Genomic DNA, 15,719 nt, shown 5'->3' with positions numbered 1-15,719 from the left:
TAGTGAAGAGGGCATGACAAAACCTATTCCCCCTCAGGAGACTGAAAAGATTTGGCATGGGTCCTCAGATCCTCAAAAGGTTTTACAGCTACACCATCGAGAGCGTCCTGACGGGTTGCATCACTGCCTGGTATGGCAACTGCTCGACCTCTGACCGCAAGGCACAGAGAATAGTACGTACAGCCCAGTACATCACCAGTGCCAAGCTTCCTTCCTCTATACCAGGCGGTGTCAGAGGAAGGCCCTAAAAACTGTCAAAGACTCCAGCCACCCTAGTCATAGAATGTTCTCTCTGCTACCGCATGGCACGTGGTATGGGAGCGCCAAGTCTAGGTCCAAAATGCTTCTAAACAGCTTCTACCCCAAGCCATAAGACTCCTGACTCCTGAACAGCTAATCAAATGGCTACCCAGGCTATTTGCATTGTCCCCCCCCCCAAGCAGGTACCCCCTACATAAAGCCCCACTATTATTATTTACTGCTGCGCTTTAGTTATTTGTAATTCTTATCTCTTACTTTTTTAGGGATTTTCTTAAAACTGCATTGTTGGTTAAGGGCGTGTAAGTAAGCATTTCACTGTAAGGTGGCTGTTGTATTCGGCGCATTTGACAAATACAACATGATTCGATTTGAAAAAGTTACTGTGTGATGTACAGCCTTTTGATGATCTATTTTGAGATTTGTACAAAGAGTTGTGAAATTCTACCACATACTTGTGAAAATAGTACCAAAGCGATTAAACAAAACTGTAAGTGAGATAACCACATACCAGAGTAAAATATACGAGATACAAACATACCATTCCAGCTAAACAATGGACATATAGCATTGTCATACACATTTCAAATCTATGAATAAAAAATCTCATGAAGGTACCCATAGGCAATCGTTTCTGATGAAAAAACTCAAATGTGACAAATGTGTGGATATAGCATTTTGGAAACAAACTCTTCAATGTTGATAAATGATTTTAACAAGTATGACGAAGTACCCATTGATATACTGTGTATCTAGTAATAAATAATAGGTAAATACCAGTTAACTTCAGAATCATCTTGTATAGTGCAACCCATTGCATTTCAACCAACTACCATTGAAACCACATAAAAAAAAGTTCCCCAAACTTCCCTTTAACCACCGAGCCTTACCCCTGAACGGAAGCAGTTAACAGATGTGTGTGATAAGGCCTTTGATCAGTGGCATGCTTACTTTCCTACACATACCCGTTTCCATGACAATCCACAACTGAAAATAAAGTTACGCAAGTCTTTTTATTTAACCTTTCTTTAACCAGGTTTGTGAGGAATTAACAATGACTCCATGGCTAGACTACTGTATGTAGGCCGAACTGACTGAATTGTATTCTGGGTCGTCTGTGCAACACAATATAGATTTAGCCTACTGAGCTAAAGTCTAGGCATTAGTATTGGGAGCTAATGCATGTCTTCAGGTTTCAGGTAAGCTTACTCATCATGTCATGCAGGTGAAAGAGGACCCAAAAGCGACTTGGCGAAAACAGAGTCTTTAATCCAGTAAAGTAAATACAATCAAAAAAACACAACTTTCACTCGAAAAGACGAGGACAAACTGGAGTTTGTATTTACAGCTGGGAGCAGGAACGGAACGATAGAGAGAAGAGAGGGCGGGAGAGTGAGAGAGGGAGGGGGAGAGAGAGGGATAGAAAGAGGGAAAGAACCTAATAAGACCAGCAGAGGGAAACGAATAGAAGGAGAAGAACAGGGACAAGGCATGATAATCAATGACAAAACATGACACATCATGCAAACAAATCTGTTACAGTGCAAAGAATGCAAACACTTTAGCCAGAAGCTATGCTTGTTTGCAATACAACATCAATGAATACATGCTCTCAATGATTAGTCATAGTTCTACTTGCTCTCATAATTAATCATATTCATAACTATGAACTTACACTGTAAAAGCAGTGTTTAATTCCTATGATGTTACTCAGCCTCTCTCTGTCTCCATCTGTTTCCTGAATGATGGGAGGCTGCAGTAACAGTGGTCTCTGGTGGGAGTGTCGCCTCTGTCAGTGGTGACCTCTGTCTTGACCAATTGTACTGTACATACACACACACACGCCCGCACGCACACACACTCGTGGGTTCACATATTGTATGTATGTGAATGATGTGTATAGACAGTATATTATTAGAAAAGGTGTGTACAGCAGTAGTTATATAGGATGAGCCATGACTAGAATACAATATATCAAATCAAATTTGTCACATACACATGGTTAGCAGATGTTAATGCGAGTGTAGCGAAATGCTTGTGCTTCTAGTTCTGACAATGCAGTAATAACCAACAAGTAATCTAACTAACAATTCCAAAACTACTGTCTTATACACAGTGTAAGGGGATAAAGAATATGTACATAAGGATATATGAATGAGTGATGGTACAGAGCAGCATAGGCAAGATACAGTAGATGGTATCGAGTACAGTATATACATATGAGATGAGTATGTAAACAAAGTGGCATAGTTAAAGTGGCTAGTGATACATGTATTACATAAGGATGCAGTCGATGATATAGAGTACAGTATATACATATGCATATGAGATGAATAATGTAGGGTAAGTAACATTATATAAGGTAGCATTGTTTAAAGTGGCTAGTGATATATTTACATAATTTCGCATCAATTCCCATTATTAAAGTGACTGGAGTTGAGTCAGTGTCAGTGTCAGTGTGTTGGCAGCAGCCACTCAATGTTAGTGGTGGCTGTTTAACAGTCTGATGGCCTTGAGATAGAAGCTGTTTTTCAGTCTCTCGGTCCCAGCTTTGATGCACCTGTACTGACCTCGCCTTCTGGATGATAGCGGGGTGAACAGGCAGTGGCTCGGGTGGTTGATGTCCTTGATGATCTTTATGGCCTTCCTGTAACATTGGGTGGTGTAGGTGTCCTGGAGGGCAGGAAGTTTGCCCCCGGTGATGCGTTGTGCAGACCTCACTACCCTCTGGAGAGCCTTACGGTCATGGGCGGAGCAGTTGCCGTACCAGGCGGTGATACAGCCCGTCAGGATGCTCTTGATTGTGCATCTGTAGAAGTTTGTGAGTGCTTTTGGTGACAAGCCAAATTTCTTCAGCCTCCTGAGGTTGAAGAGGCGCTGTTGCGCCTTCTTCACGATGCTGTCTGTGTGAGTGGACCAATTCAGTTTGTCTGTGATGTGTATGCAGAGGAACTTAAAACTTGCTACCCTCTCCACTACTGTTCCATCGATGTGGATAGGGGGATGTTCCCTCTGCTGTTTCCTGAAGTCCACAATCATCTCCTTAGTTTTGTTGACGTTGAGTGTGAGGTTATTTTCCTGCCACCACACTCCGAGGGCCCTCACCTCTTCCCTGTAGGCCGTCTCGTCGTTGTTGGTAATCAAGCCTACCACTGTTGTGTCGTCCGCAAACTTGATGATTGAGTTGGAGGCGTGCGTGGCCACGCAGTCGTGGGTGAACAGGGAGTACAGGAGAGGGCTCAGAACGCACCCTTGTGGGGCCCCAGTGTTGAGGATCAGCGGGGTGGAGATGTTGTTGCCTACCCTCACCACCTGGTGGCGGCCCGCCAGGAAGTCCAGTACCCAGTTGCACAGGGCGGGGTCGAGACCCAGGGTCTCGAGCTTGATGACGAGCTTGGAGGGTACTATGGTGTTGAATGCTGAGCTGTAGTCGATGAACAGCATTCTCACATAGGTATTCCTCCTGTCCAGATGGGTTAGGGCAGTGTGCATTGTGGTTGAGATTGCATCGTCTGTGGACCTATTTGGGCGGTAAGCAAATTGGAGTGGGTCTAGGGTGTCAGGTAGGGTGGAGGTGATATGGTCCTTGACTAGTCTCTCAAAGCACTTCATGATGACGGAAGTGAGTGCTACGGGGCGGTAGTCGTTTAGATCAGTTACCTTAGCTTTCTTGGGAACAGGAACAATGGTGGCCCTCTTGAAGCATGTGGGAACAGCAGACTGGTATAGAGATTGATTGAATATGTCCGTAAACACACCGGCCAGCTGGTCTGCACATGCTCTGAGGGCGCGGCTGGGGATGCCGTCTGGGCCTGCAGCCTTGTGAGGGTTAACACGTTTAAATGTCTTACTCACCTCGGCTGCAGTGAAGGAGAGTCCGCATGTTTTGGTTGCAGGCCATGTCAGTGGCACTGTATTGTCCTCAAAGCGGGCAAAAATATTATTTAGTCTGCCTGGGAGCAAGACATCCTGGTCCGTGACTGGGCTGGATTTCTTCTTGTAGTCCGTGATTGACTGTAGACCCTGCCACATGCCTCTTGTGTCTGAGCCGTTGAATTGAGATTCTACTTTGTCTCTGTACTGACGCTTAGCTTGTTTGATAGCCTTGCGGAGGAATAGCTGCACTGTTTGTATTCGGTCATGTTACCAGTCACCTTGCCCTGATTAAAAGCAGTGGTTCGCGCTTTCAGTTTCACGCGAATGCTGCCATCAATCCACGGTTTCTGGTTAGGGAATGTTTTAATCGTTGCTATGGGAACGACATATTCAACACACATTCTAATGAACTCGCACACCGAATCAGCGTATTCGTCAATATTGTTATCTGACGCAATACGAAACATATCTCAGTCCACGTGATGGAAGCAGTCTTGGAGTGTGGAGTCAGCTTGGTCGGACCAGCGTTGGACAGACCTCAGCGTGGGAGCCTCTTGTTTTAGTTTCTGTCTGTAGGCAGGGATCAACAAAATCCACTTAAATTACAGGTTGTAAAGCAACAAAATAGGAAAAACGCCATAGGGATGATTTTTGCAAGGCACTGTATAAAGTGGGTAAAACAGTATGTAAACATTATTAAAGTGACCAGTGTTCACTGAGTATGTACATGTATATACATACAGTGGCTTGCGAAAGTACTCATCCCCGTTGGCATTTTCCCTATTTTGTTGTCTTACAACCTGAAATTGAAATAGATTTTTGGGGGGTTTGTATCATTTGATTTACACAACATGCCTACCACTTTGAAGATGCAAAATATTTTTTATTGTGAAATAAACAAGAAATAAGACAAAAAATAACAGAAAACTTGAGCGTGCATAACTATTCAACCCCCAAATCAATAGTCAATGTAGAGCCACCTTTTGCAGCAACTACAGCTGCAAGTCTCTTGGGGTATGTCTCTATAAGCTTGGCACATCCAGCCACTATGATTTTTGCCCATTCTTCAAGGCTCCGGCTCCTTCAAATTGGATGGGTTCTGCTGGTGTACAGCAATCTTTCAGTCATACCACAGATTCTCAATTGGATTGAGGTCTGGGCTTTGACTAGGCTATTCCAAGACATTTGAATGTTTCCCCTTAAACCACTCAAGTGTTGATTTTGCAGTATGCTTAGGGTCATTGTCCTGCTGGAAGGTGAATCTCTGTCCCAGTCTCAAATCTCTGAAAGACTGAAACAGGTTTCCCTCAAGAATTTACCTGTATTTAGCGCCATCCATCATTCCTTCAATTCTGACCAGTTTCCCAGTCCCTGCCTATGAAAAACATCCCCACAGCATGATGCTGCCACCACCGTGCTTCACTGTGGGATGGTGCTCTCGGGGTGATGAGAGATGTTGGGTTTGTGCCAGACATAGCGTTTTCCTTGATGGCCACAAAGCTCAATTTTAGTCTCATCTGACCAGAGTACCTTCTTCCAAATGTTTGGGGAGTCTCCCACATGCCGTTTTTTTCTTAAGCAATGGCTTTTTTCTGGCCACTCTTCCATAAAGCCCAGCTCTGTGGAGTGCACGGCTTAAAGTGGTCCCATGGACAGATACTCCAATCTCTGCTGTGGGGCTTTGCAGCTCCGTGGTTATCTTTGGTCTCTTTGTTACCTCCCTGATTAATGCCCTCCTTGCCTGGTCTGTGGGTTTTGGTGGGCGGCCCTCTCTTGGCAGGTTTGCTGTGGTGCCATATTCTTTACATTTTTAATAATGGATTTAATGGTGCTCCGTGGGATGTCCAAAGTTTTGGATATTTTTTAGTAACCCAACTCTGATCTGTACTTCTCCACAACTTTGTCCCTGACCTGTTTGGAGAGATCCTTGGTCTTCATGGTGCTGCTTTCTTGGTGGTGTCCCTTGCTTAGTGGTGTTGCAGACTCTGGGGTGTTTCAGAACCTGTGTATATATACTGAGATCATGTGACAGATCATGTCACACTTAGATTGCACACAGGTGGACTGTATTTAACTGACTAACGTGACTTCTGAAGGTACATGGTTGCACCAGATCTTATTTAGGGGCATCATAGCAAAGGGGGTGAATACATATGCATGCACCCCTTTTCAGTTTTTTATCATTTACATTTTTTAAAACAAGTTATATTTTTAATTCTACTTCACAAATGTCTACTATTTTGTGTATGTCGATTAGATGAAATCCAAATAAACATCCATTTAAATTACAGGTTGTAAAGCAACAAAATAGGAAAAACGCCACAGGGATGAATTTTGCAAGGCACTGTATAAAGTGGGTAAAACAGTACATTTAACATTTACATTTAAGTCATTTAGCAGACGCTCTTATCCAGAGCGACTTACAAATTGGTGCATTCACCTTAAGACATCCAGTGGAACAGTCACTTTACAATAGTGCATCTAAATCTTAAAGGGGGGGTGAGAGGGATTACTTATCCTATCCTTTGGATAAAAGCGTCTGCTAAATGGCATATATTATTATATTATTATTATTCCTTAAAGAGGTGGGGTTTCAGGTGTCTCCGGAAGGTGGTGATTGACTCCGCTGTCCTGGCGTCGTGAGGGAGTTTGTTCCACCTTTGGGGGGCCAGAGCAGCGAACAGTTTTGACTGGGCTGAGCGGGAGCTGTACTTCCTCAGTGGTAGGGAGGCGAGCAGGCCAGAGGTGGATGAACGCAGTGCCCTTGTTTGGGTGTAGGGCCTGATCAGAGCCTGGAGGTACTGAGGTGCCGTTCCCCTCACAGCTCCGTAGGCAAGCACCATGGTCTTGTAGCGGATGCGAGCTTCAACTGGAAGCCAGTGGAGAGAGCGGAGGAGCGGGGTGACGTGAGAGAAATTGGGAAGGTTGAACACCAGACGGGCTGCGGCGTTCTGGATGAGTTGTAGGGGTTTAATGGCACAGGCAGGGAGCCCAGCCAACAGCGAGTTGCAGTAATCCAGACGGGAGATGACAAGTGCCTGGATTAGGACCTGCGCCGCTTCCTGTGTGAGGCAGGGTCGTACTCTGCGGATGTTGTAGAGCATGAACCTACAGGAACGGGCCACCGCCTTGATGTTAGTTGAGAACGACAGGGTTTTGTCCAGGATCACGCCAAGGTTCTTAGCGCTCTGGGAGGAGGACACAATGGAGTTGTCAACCATGATGGCGAGATCATGGAACGGGCAGTCCTTCCCCGGGAGGAAGAGCAGCTCCGTCTTGCCGAGGTTCAGCTTGAGGTGGTGATCCGTCATCCACACTGATATGTCTGCCAGACATGCAGAGATGCGATTCGCCACCTGGTCATCAGAAGGGGGAAAGGAGAAGATTAATTGTGTGTCGTCTGCATAGCAATGATAGGAGAGACCATGTGAGGTTATGACAGAGCCAAGTGACTTGGTGTATAGCGAGAATAGGATAGGGCCTAGAACAGAGCCCTGGGGGACACCAGTGGTGAGAGCGCGTGTTGAGGAGACAGATTCTCGCCACGCCACCTGGTAGGAGCGACCTGTCAGGTAGGACGCAATCCAAGCGTGGGCCGCGCCGGAGATGCCCAACTCGGAGAGGGTGGAGAGGAGGATCTGATGGTTCACAGTATCGAAGGCAGCCGATAGATCTAGAAGGATGAGAGCAGAGGAGAGAGAGTTAGCTTTAGCAGTGCGGAGCGCCTCCGTGATACAGAGGAGAGCAGTCTCAGTTGAATGACTAGTCTTGAAACCTGACTGATTTGGATCAAGAAGGTCATTCAGAGAGATAGCGGGAGAGCTGGCCAAGGACGGCACGTTCAAGAGTTTTGGAGAGAAAAGAAAGAAGGGATACTGGTCTGTAGTTGTTGACATCGGAGGGATCGAGTGTAGGTTTTTTCAGAAGGGGTGCAACTCTCGCTCTCTTGAAGACGGAAGGGACGTAGCCAGCGGTCAGGGATGAGTTGATGAGCGAGGTGAGGTAAGGGAGAAGGTCTCCGGAAATGGTCTGGAGAAGAGAGGAGGGGATAGGGTCAAGCGGGCAGGTTGTTGGGCGGCTGGCCGTCACAAGACGCGAGATTTCATCTGGAGAGAGAGGGGAGAAAGAGGTCAGAGCACAGGGTAGGGCAGTGTGAGCAGAACCAGCGGTGTCGTTTGACTTAGCAAACGAGGATCGGATGTCGTCGACCTTCTTTTCAAAATGGTTGACGAAGTCATCTGCAGAGAGGGAGGAGGGTGGGGGAGGGGGAGGAGGATTCAGGAGGCAGGAGAAGGTGGCAAAGAGCTTCCTAGGGTTAGAGGCAGATGCATGGAATTTAGAGTGGTAGAAAGTGGCTTTAGCAGCAGAGACAGAGGAGGAAAATGTAGAGAGGAGGGAGTGAAAGGATGCCAGGTCCGCAGGGAGGCGAGTTTTCCTCCATTTCCGCTCGGCTGCCCGGAGCCCTGTTCTGTGAGCTCGCAATGAGTCATCGAGCCACGGAGCGGGAGGGGAGGACCGAGCCGGCCTGGAGGATAGGGGACATAGAGAGTCAAAGGATGCAGAGAGGGAGGAGAGGAGGGTTGAGGAGGCAGAATCAGGAGATAGGTTGGAGAAGGTTTGAGCAGAGGGAAGAGATGATAGGATGGAAGAGGAGAGAGTAGCGGGGGAGAGAGAGCGAAGGTTGGGACGGCGCGATACCATCCGAGTAGGGGCAGTGTGGGAGGTGTTGGATGAGAGCGAGAGGGAAAAGGATACAAGGTAGTGGTCGGAGACTTGGAGGGGAGTTGCAATGAGGTTAGTGGAAGAACAGCATCTAGTAAAGATGAGGTCGAGCGTATTGCCTGCCTTGTGAGTAGGGGGGAAGGTGAGAGGGTGAGGTCAAAAGAGGAGAGGAGTGGAAAGAAGGAGGCAGAGAGGAATGAGTCAAAGGTAGACGTGGGGAGGTTAAAGTTGCCCAGAACTGTGAGAGGTGAGCCGTCCTCAGGAAAGGAGCTTATCAAGGCATCAAGCTCATTGATGAACTCTCCAAGGGAACCTGGAGGGTGATAAATGATAAGGATGTTAAGCTTGAAAGGGCTGGTAACTGTGACAGCATGGAATTCAAAGGAGGCGATAGACAGATGGGTAAGGGGAGAAAGAGAGAATGACCACTTGGGAGAGATGAGGATCCCGGTGCCACCACCCCGCTGACCAGAAGCTCTCGGGGTGTGCGAGAACACGTGGGCGGACGAAGAGAGAGCAGTAGGAGTAGCAGTGTTGTCTGTGGTGATCCATGTTTCCGTCAGTGCCAAGAAGTCGAGAGACTGGAGGGAGGCATAGGCTGAGATGAACTCTGCCTTGTTGGCCGCAGATCGGCAGTTCCAGAGGCTACCGGAGACCTGGAACTCCACGTGGGTCGTGCGCGCTGGGACCACCAGATTAGGGTGGCCGCGGCCTCGCGGTGTGGAGCGTTTGTATGGTCTGTGCAGAGAGGAGAGAACAGGGATAGACAGACACATAGTTGACAGGCTACAGATGAGGCTACGCTAATGCAAAGGAGATTGGAATGACAAGTGGACTACACGTCTCGAATGTTCAGAAAGTTATGCTTACGTAGCAAGAATCTTATTGACTAAAATGATTAAAATGATACAGTACTGCTGAAGTAGGCTAGCTGGCAGTGGGTGCGTTGTTGACACTACACTAATCAAGTTGTTCCGTTGAGTGTAATAGTTTCGACAGTGCTGCTATTCGGGGGCTAGCTGGCTAGCTAGCAGTGTTGTTTACGTTACGTTGCGTTAAAGGAACGACAATAGCTGGCTAGCTAACTAGACTACACAATTATCTTTGATACAAAGACGGCTATGTAGCTAGCTATGTAGCTAGCTACGATCAAACAAATCAAACCGTTGTACTGTAATGAAATGAAATGAAAATGTGATACTACCTGTGAATGCGACCGGGTTGTTGAGTTCTATTCAGAAGACGTTGGCTAGCTGTTGGCTAGCTGTTGGCTAGCTAGCAGAGTCTCCTACGTTAAGGACGACAAATGTATGTAAACATTATTAAAGTGACCAGTGTTCACTGAGTATGTACATAGGGCAGTAGTCTCTAAGGTGCAGGGTAGAATACAGGGTGGTCGCCGGCTAGTAGTCTTAGCAGAGTTGCCGGAAGTTCCTGTCTTCAGGGGAAATGGAGAGAGAGCCTGGGACTCAACTTCTGCTTTTGGACGTTAAAAAGGCAACACTTAAAAAAAATATTATCAAGAACAGAATCTAGTTTCAGGCCTTTCTTTCATGCCTGGCTATATTAGGTTAGCCGGCAAGTGACAGTGTCTAAGGTTCAGGACACGGTACTGAGCAGAGGTCGGCTAGTGATGACTATATAACAGTCTGATCATGACCTGGAGATAGAAGCTCTTTATCAGTCTCTCTGTCCCTGTGTTGATGCACCTGTTCTCTCTCCGCCTTCTAGATGGTAGCGGGGTGAACAGGCCATGGCTCGGGCGGCTGAGGGCCTTGATGATCTTCTTGACCTTCCTGTGACACCGGGTGATACAGCCTGATAGAATGCTCTCGATTGTGCATGTGTAGACGTTTGTGAGGGTCTTAGGGACCAAGACACATTTCTTCATCCTTCTGAGGTTGAAGAGGCCCAGTTGCACCTTCTTCACCACTCTGTCAGTGTGAAGCAACCATTCCAGTTCCTCAGTGATGTACACATCGAGGAACTTGTAGCTTTTGAACCTCTCCTCTGCAGCTAGTTGATGTGGTTGGGTATCGGTTGGTACATGTATGTATTGGATCTCTATGTGTGTGTCTCTCTGTACGTCTCCTAGACCCAGCCACAGCCGCTCGCTACCCTGCCACACCCCGTTAAGAGCTCGGGGCAGAAAGAGAAAGAGAGGAGGAGCATGACATCATATTGGCCCGCCCATCCGGCATTCATTTAAATGTTCTATGGGCCGAATGTGTATGTAGGGCAGTTGAACAGTTTCATAGAAGCACAAAATCAGATTCGCAGACACACCTAAACGGAGAAGTGATCTGGAGAAGCACTGATGAGGCTCAAAACCACTTTGCATTTTTAATTACTTAACTAGTCAACTTGGAGAAGTAGCGTCGGGATCGATTTTAGGTAGGTATGTGTATGTTTTCGTTTTGTCTGTCTGTTTCAGTTGTGTCTGTTTCATGAGCGCACACACAAAGCAGCGTGTGTGCATTGGCTATAGCCTATCCATCCGGCCGCGTGTAGTGCCCGATTTAATCAGATTTAGATTTGTTTGATTTTCTTGAAACAACGCCGCCCTGATAAGAAGTGTTCAATTTGAGGCTATAGAAACGGAGATATTGCGAAACAGAAACTCGGGAGTCATTGTTGCTTTAAAAGCGCATATTGTTTCGCTAGCGGGACAGTGAAGAAAGAAGCAGAAGAGATTCAGAATAAGACCGTTGTTTCGCCCATCTCCAATCAATCCAGTCATTATCAACTTCAGGACTTTAACCAATGAGTTTATGGAACCTGTTGGAGAAAGTAAGATGCCCTAGACTTTTTGAAATCGTATGAATCAATGTGCCTGATTGATTTATTTAACTATTTGACATAATATACAGATTGGTTTATAGGCTATACACATTGTCACTGAAGTGGGCTACCTACATCATTTTAGTTGCCTTTTGTTAGTTTTGAGTTGGATAGCTGAGGTCTGAGTAAACAATCGGGTATGAGATTGTATCCCTGTGTACAGCATAGACAGGCAGTGATGAATCACTCTGTTCTGCAGGTCTGGAGCACATGGCCCTAGTCTTCTCTGACACACTGACCTTTCACTGTCAACCAGAGAGACATAACACTGTGTGTGTGTGTGTGTGTGTGTGTGTGTGTGTGTGTGTGTGTGTGTGTGTGTGTGTGTGTGTGTGTGTGTGTACCCTATGTCTTGTGTCTGTGACATTTGATCTTTTATGCAATCAGACTTGTCCCTGTGGTCAGTTATAGCCAAGGGTTCTAATGACTGATAGCTAGCTACCTTTGTCAAACTTTAACCACACTCAACCCAGATATCTCATACGTACTAGACAGATCTGTAGCATAGCCCAGTGGGTACAGGAGAGAGATTCCATCTAGAAGGCCGTAAAGTATTATATTCCACAGATAGTAGTTGGGAGTATACATGCATTCGGAACTCAGAACTAAATCTTGCTTGCAATGCCAAAAGTTTGTGTAAGTTATTGGGTCAGAGAGGAAATCATTGTCTTGAGTAATTTCTCAGAACTTCACTTTCAGTAATCAACTACCGGAGAGTGGTGGAAGAGAGGAGATGAGAGCTGAGTGAAAGAGAGCTACAGTACATGTAAATAAGAAATACAGAATATGAATGTGTAAATTGCACAGAGTTGAGAGTGAGTGAGGATGAGGGGAAAGGCCCAAAACGTGGTAGTCATTTAGAAATGAATTTACTGAATGCGTTACATCTGTTTTCTGATCTTTGAACTGCCCTTCCCTTTCTCTCTTTTCTCTATCTCTCTCTCTCCACCTCCTGGCCCTGCTCTTTCTCTGTTCATCATGCCCCCCAACACACACACACACACACTGGTAGGGGGTTCTCCATATCATCATCCCCAGTGATTATCAAGGATATACTCTACATTACCAACTGCAGCATGCAGGAATAACCCACATTGAAATGTTGCCCTCAGGTATGCTGAAATGGAGTGTGTCCTTGTCTCAGGTATTGTGAATGGACTATGACAGTAGGGTAGTTACAGGTGCCTTTTTCCTTTTGGATGTAAGCTGATACATTCCTAAAATGCACATGTGTGTGTTTAGGGTCCTCTATATACATCAGTCATTGTGTAATGCATCTGTGCAGTAGGAGTAGGACATCCATGTTCATTAGTCAGCAGACTGAACTGAGCCCCAGACATACAGCCCATGCTGCACACTTACCTCCATGTCTCTCTCTCGCTCGCTCTTATTTAATTTCCCGTGTCCTTCTGTTTGATGTGATTTTCGATTGCATTGATGTCAATGTGGTTAGAGGGACAATCCATATGATTTGTATTTATGAGGAGGAATGTATACTGTGTTGCTTCTCCATGTCTTCCTCTGTGTTTGTGTAGACTCTCTGAGTAGGAGTGCTGATGATCTAGGATTAGTTTCTCCTTTTAGATCATAATGAATACAATTATATGTACAGGTAGGAACCTGACCCTAGATCAGCACTCCTACTCTGAGACGCTTTGTGGATATGGGTAATATACTGACAGATGCTACACAGAATATACAGACAGGACGTTTAAACCAATGAATTGACATGAATAACGTACACTGTAAAAACCACAGGCTACACTGTAAACCTATGAAACTTATAAACTCTGCATGTGCAAGGTGTCTGTGCAATGAGTGAGAAATAGACTACATGAACAAAAGTACAGTATGTGGACATGTGCTTGACGAACATCTCATTCAAAAATCATGGGCATTAATGGAGTTGGTCCCCCTTTGCTCCTATAACAGCCTCCACTTTTCTGGGAAAGCTTTCCACTAGATTGTAGAACATTGCTGCGGAGGCTTGCTTCCATTCGGCCACAAGAGGTCGGGCACTGATGTTGGGCGAGTAGGCCTGGCTCGCAGTCGGCGTTCCAATTCATCCCAAAGGTGTTGATGTCAGGGCTCTGTGCAGGCCAGTCAAGTTCTTCTACATCGATCTCGACAAACCATTTTTGTATGGCCCTCGCTTTGTGCACGGGGGCATTGTCATTGTCATGCTGAAACAGGAAAGGGCCTTCCCCAAACTGTTGCCACAAAGTTGGAAGCACAGGATCGTCTAGAATGTCATTTGTTTGCAGTACCGTTAAGATTTCCCTTCACTGGAACGGGGGCCTAGCCCGAACCATGAAAAACAGTCCCAGACCATTATTCCTCCTCCACCAAACTTTACAGTTGGCACTATGCATTTGGGAAGGTAGTCTTCTCCTGGCATCTGCCAACCCAGATTTGTCTGTCGGACTGCCAGAGGATGAAGCGTGATTCTTCTCTCCAGAGAACGCGTTTCCACTGCTCAGGAGTCCAATGCCGGCGAGCTTTACACCACTCCAGCCGGTGCTTGGCATTACGCATGTTGATCTTAGGCTTGTGTGTGGCTGCTCGTCCATGGAAACCCATTTCATGAAGCTCCCGCAGTTATTACAGTTATTACAGTTAACTATTACAGTTATTACAGTTACAGTTATTGTGCTGACATTGCTTCCGGAGGCAGTTTGGAACTCTGTAGTGAGTGCTGCAACCAACGGCAGATGATTTTTACGCGCTTCAGCACTCGGCGGTCCGGTTCTGTGAGCTTGTGTGGCCTACCACTTCGCGGCTGAGCCGTTGTTTCTCCTAGACGTTTCCACTTCACAATAACAGCACTTAGAGTTGACTGAGGCAGCTCTAGCAGGGCAGAAATTTGATGAACTGACTTGTTGAAAAGTGGCCTCCTATGACGGTGCCACGTTGAAAATCACTGAGCTCTTCAGTAATGCCATTCTACTGCCAATGTTTGTCTATGGAGATTGCATGGCTGTGCTCAATTTTATACACCTGTCAGTCGAAATGGCTGAATCCACTAATTTGAAGCTGGCACCGATACACATTATTGCTGCACAGCTCCGGTATTGAGGTTTGAGGGGGCATGGTCTCTCCCCTTCCCTAATCACCTATACCATTGATACCCATTGACTTCCAGTCATTGTGCTAATGTTAGTTAGCAATTGCACTAGTCAGCAACTTCCTTCAAACTGCACACAGAGACATAAAAATGGTATCCATGAGTTTATCTGACTCTAGGGAAGTAGATAAAGGGCCTCTGCCAAAATCCAGAAGTATCCCTTTAATCACAAACAGGTTTTTAATGTTACATATTAATACACTTCCTCTCTGAAAATGTTTTTTTGCAAGGAACAAACACACAGCTTCTCTATGGCTCGGCATTGATTTCCCTTCATTGTGCAAGGAGCCTCAATCAGAATAAAGTACCATTACTGAACAGGCCACTCTGTATTTCACAAATTGATTTTACACACACACACACACACAAGACTAAAAGCACCCCTCCCTACATTAAGAGTGCTTGTTGGGTTAAAGTATACAGGAGATGGGGAGTCTGAGCTACATGAATTGGATTAAAACCTCCTGGCTGAATCCCGACATGATCCTGTCTTATTAGTAACACAGACACACAGACAGTCTCTGTTCAGAATGGAGGTACATTACTGTAGTCTTTGAGGTCAGTCAGAGTAGGCCAACTAACTGTCCATACTTATTATAATGGGGAAGCGTTCCAGTACCATAATTGATAAAAGCTTGTTGACCAAAGGACAGGGAAAATATTTTTTGTCTGTGTGTTGCTATGTTACAGCTCCTAATTTGTGCTGTAATTTAGACAACATAACACAAAAGAGAACAAAGACTATGTATGATAACAATTAGTGTTTTTTTGAGTCACCTGGTTGTTTGGTGACCCATGTGTTCAATTAATGTGTGTGTCATTACCGTGTTCTGTGTGTGTTTATTGCCAGTGTGGTACGTCTGTCTGTCCGTCTGTCTTTATCTGTAACTGTAGTCTG

General features: G+C 45.9%; 1 protein-coding gene across 6 annotated transcripts in view; it reads left to right on the top strand.

Annotated features, from left to right (window-relative positions):
• LOC124001469 (protein FAM107B-like) overlaps positions 1–15,719 on the top strand; it is a 78,598-nt gene that overhangs the window by 39,993 nt on the left and 22,886 nt on the right. Inside the window, exon 1 of one of the 6 annotated variants that reach the window (XM_046308284.1) lies at positions 11,069–11,254. The exons of 3 other annotated variants lie outside the window; for them this stretch is intronic. Coding sequence is in view for 1 of the 3 variants with exons in the window: in XM_046308269.1 (XP_046164225.1) it covers positions 11,628–11,646 (19 nt within the window). In the remaining 2 variants the exon portion in view is untranslated. Of the gene's footprint in view, positions 1–11,068; positions 11,255–11,488; positions 11,647–15,719 lie in introns of those variants that run through there. 2 more of the 6 variants (XM_046308279.1, XM_046308269.1) reach the window with 2 other exon arrangements.

This window comes from Oncorhynchus gorbuscha, linkage group LG02, assembly GCF_021184085.1.
Source record: "Oncorhynchus gorbuscha isolate QuinsamMale2020 ecotype Even-year linkage group LG02, OgorEven_v1.0, whole genome shotgun sequence".
Classification (NCBI taxonomy): domain Eukaryota; kingdom Metazoa; phylum Chordata; class Actinopteri; order Salmoniformes; family Salmonidae; genus Oncorhynchus; species Oncorhynchus gorbuscha.
This window is presented reverse-complemented; position numbering and strand designations above follow the sequence as displayed.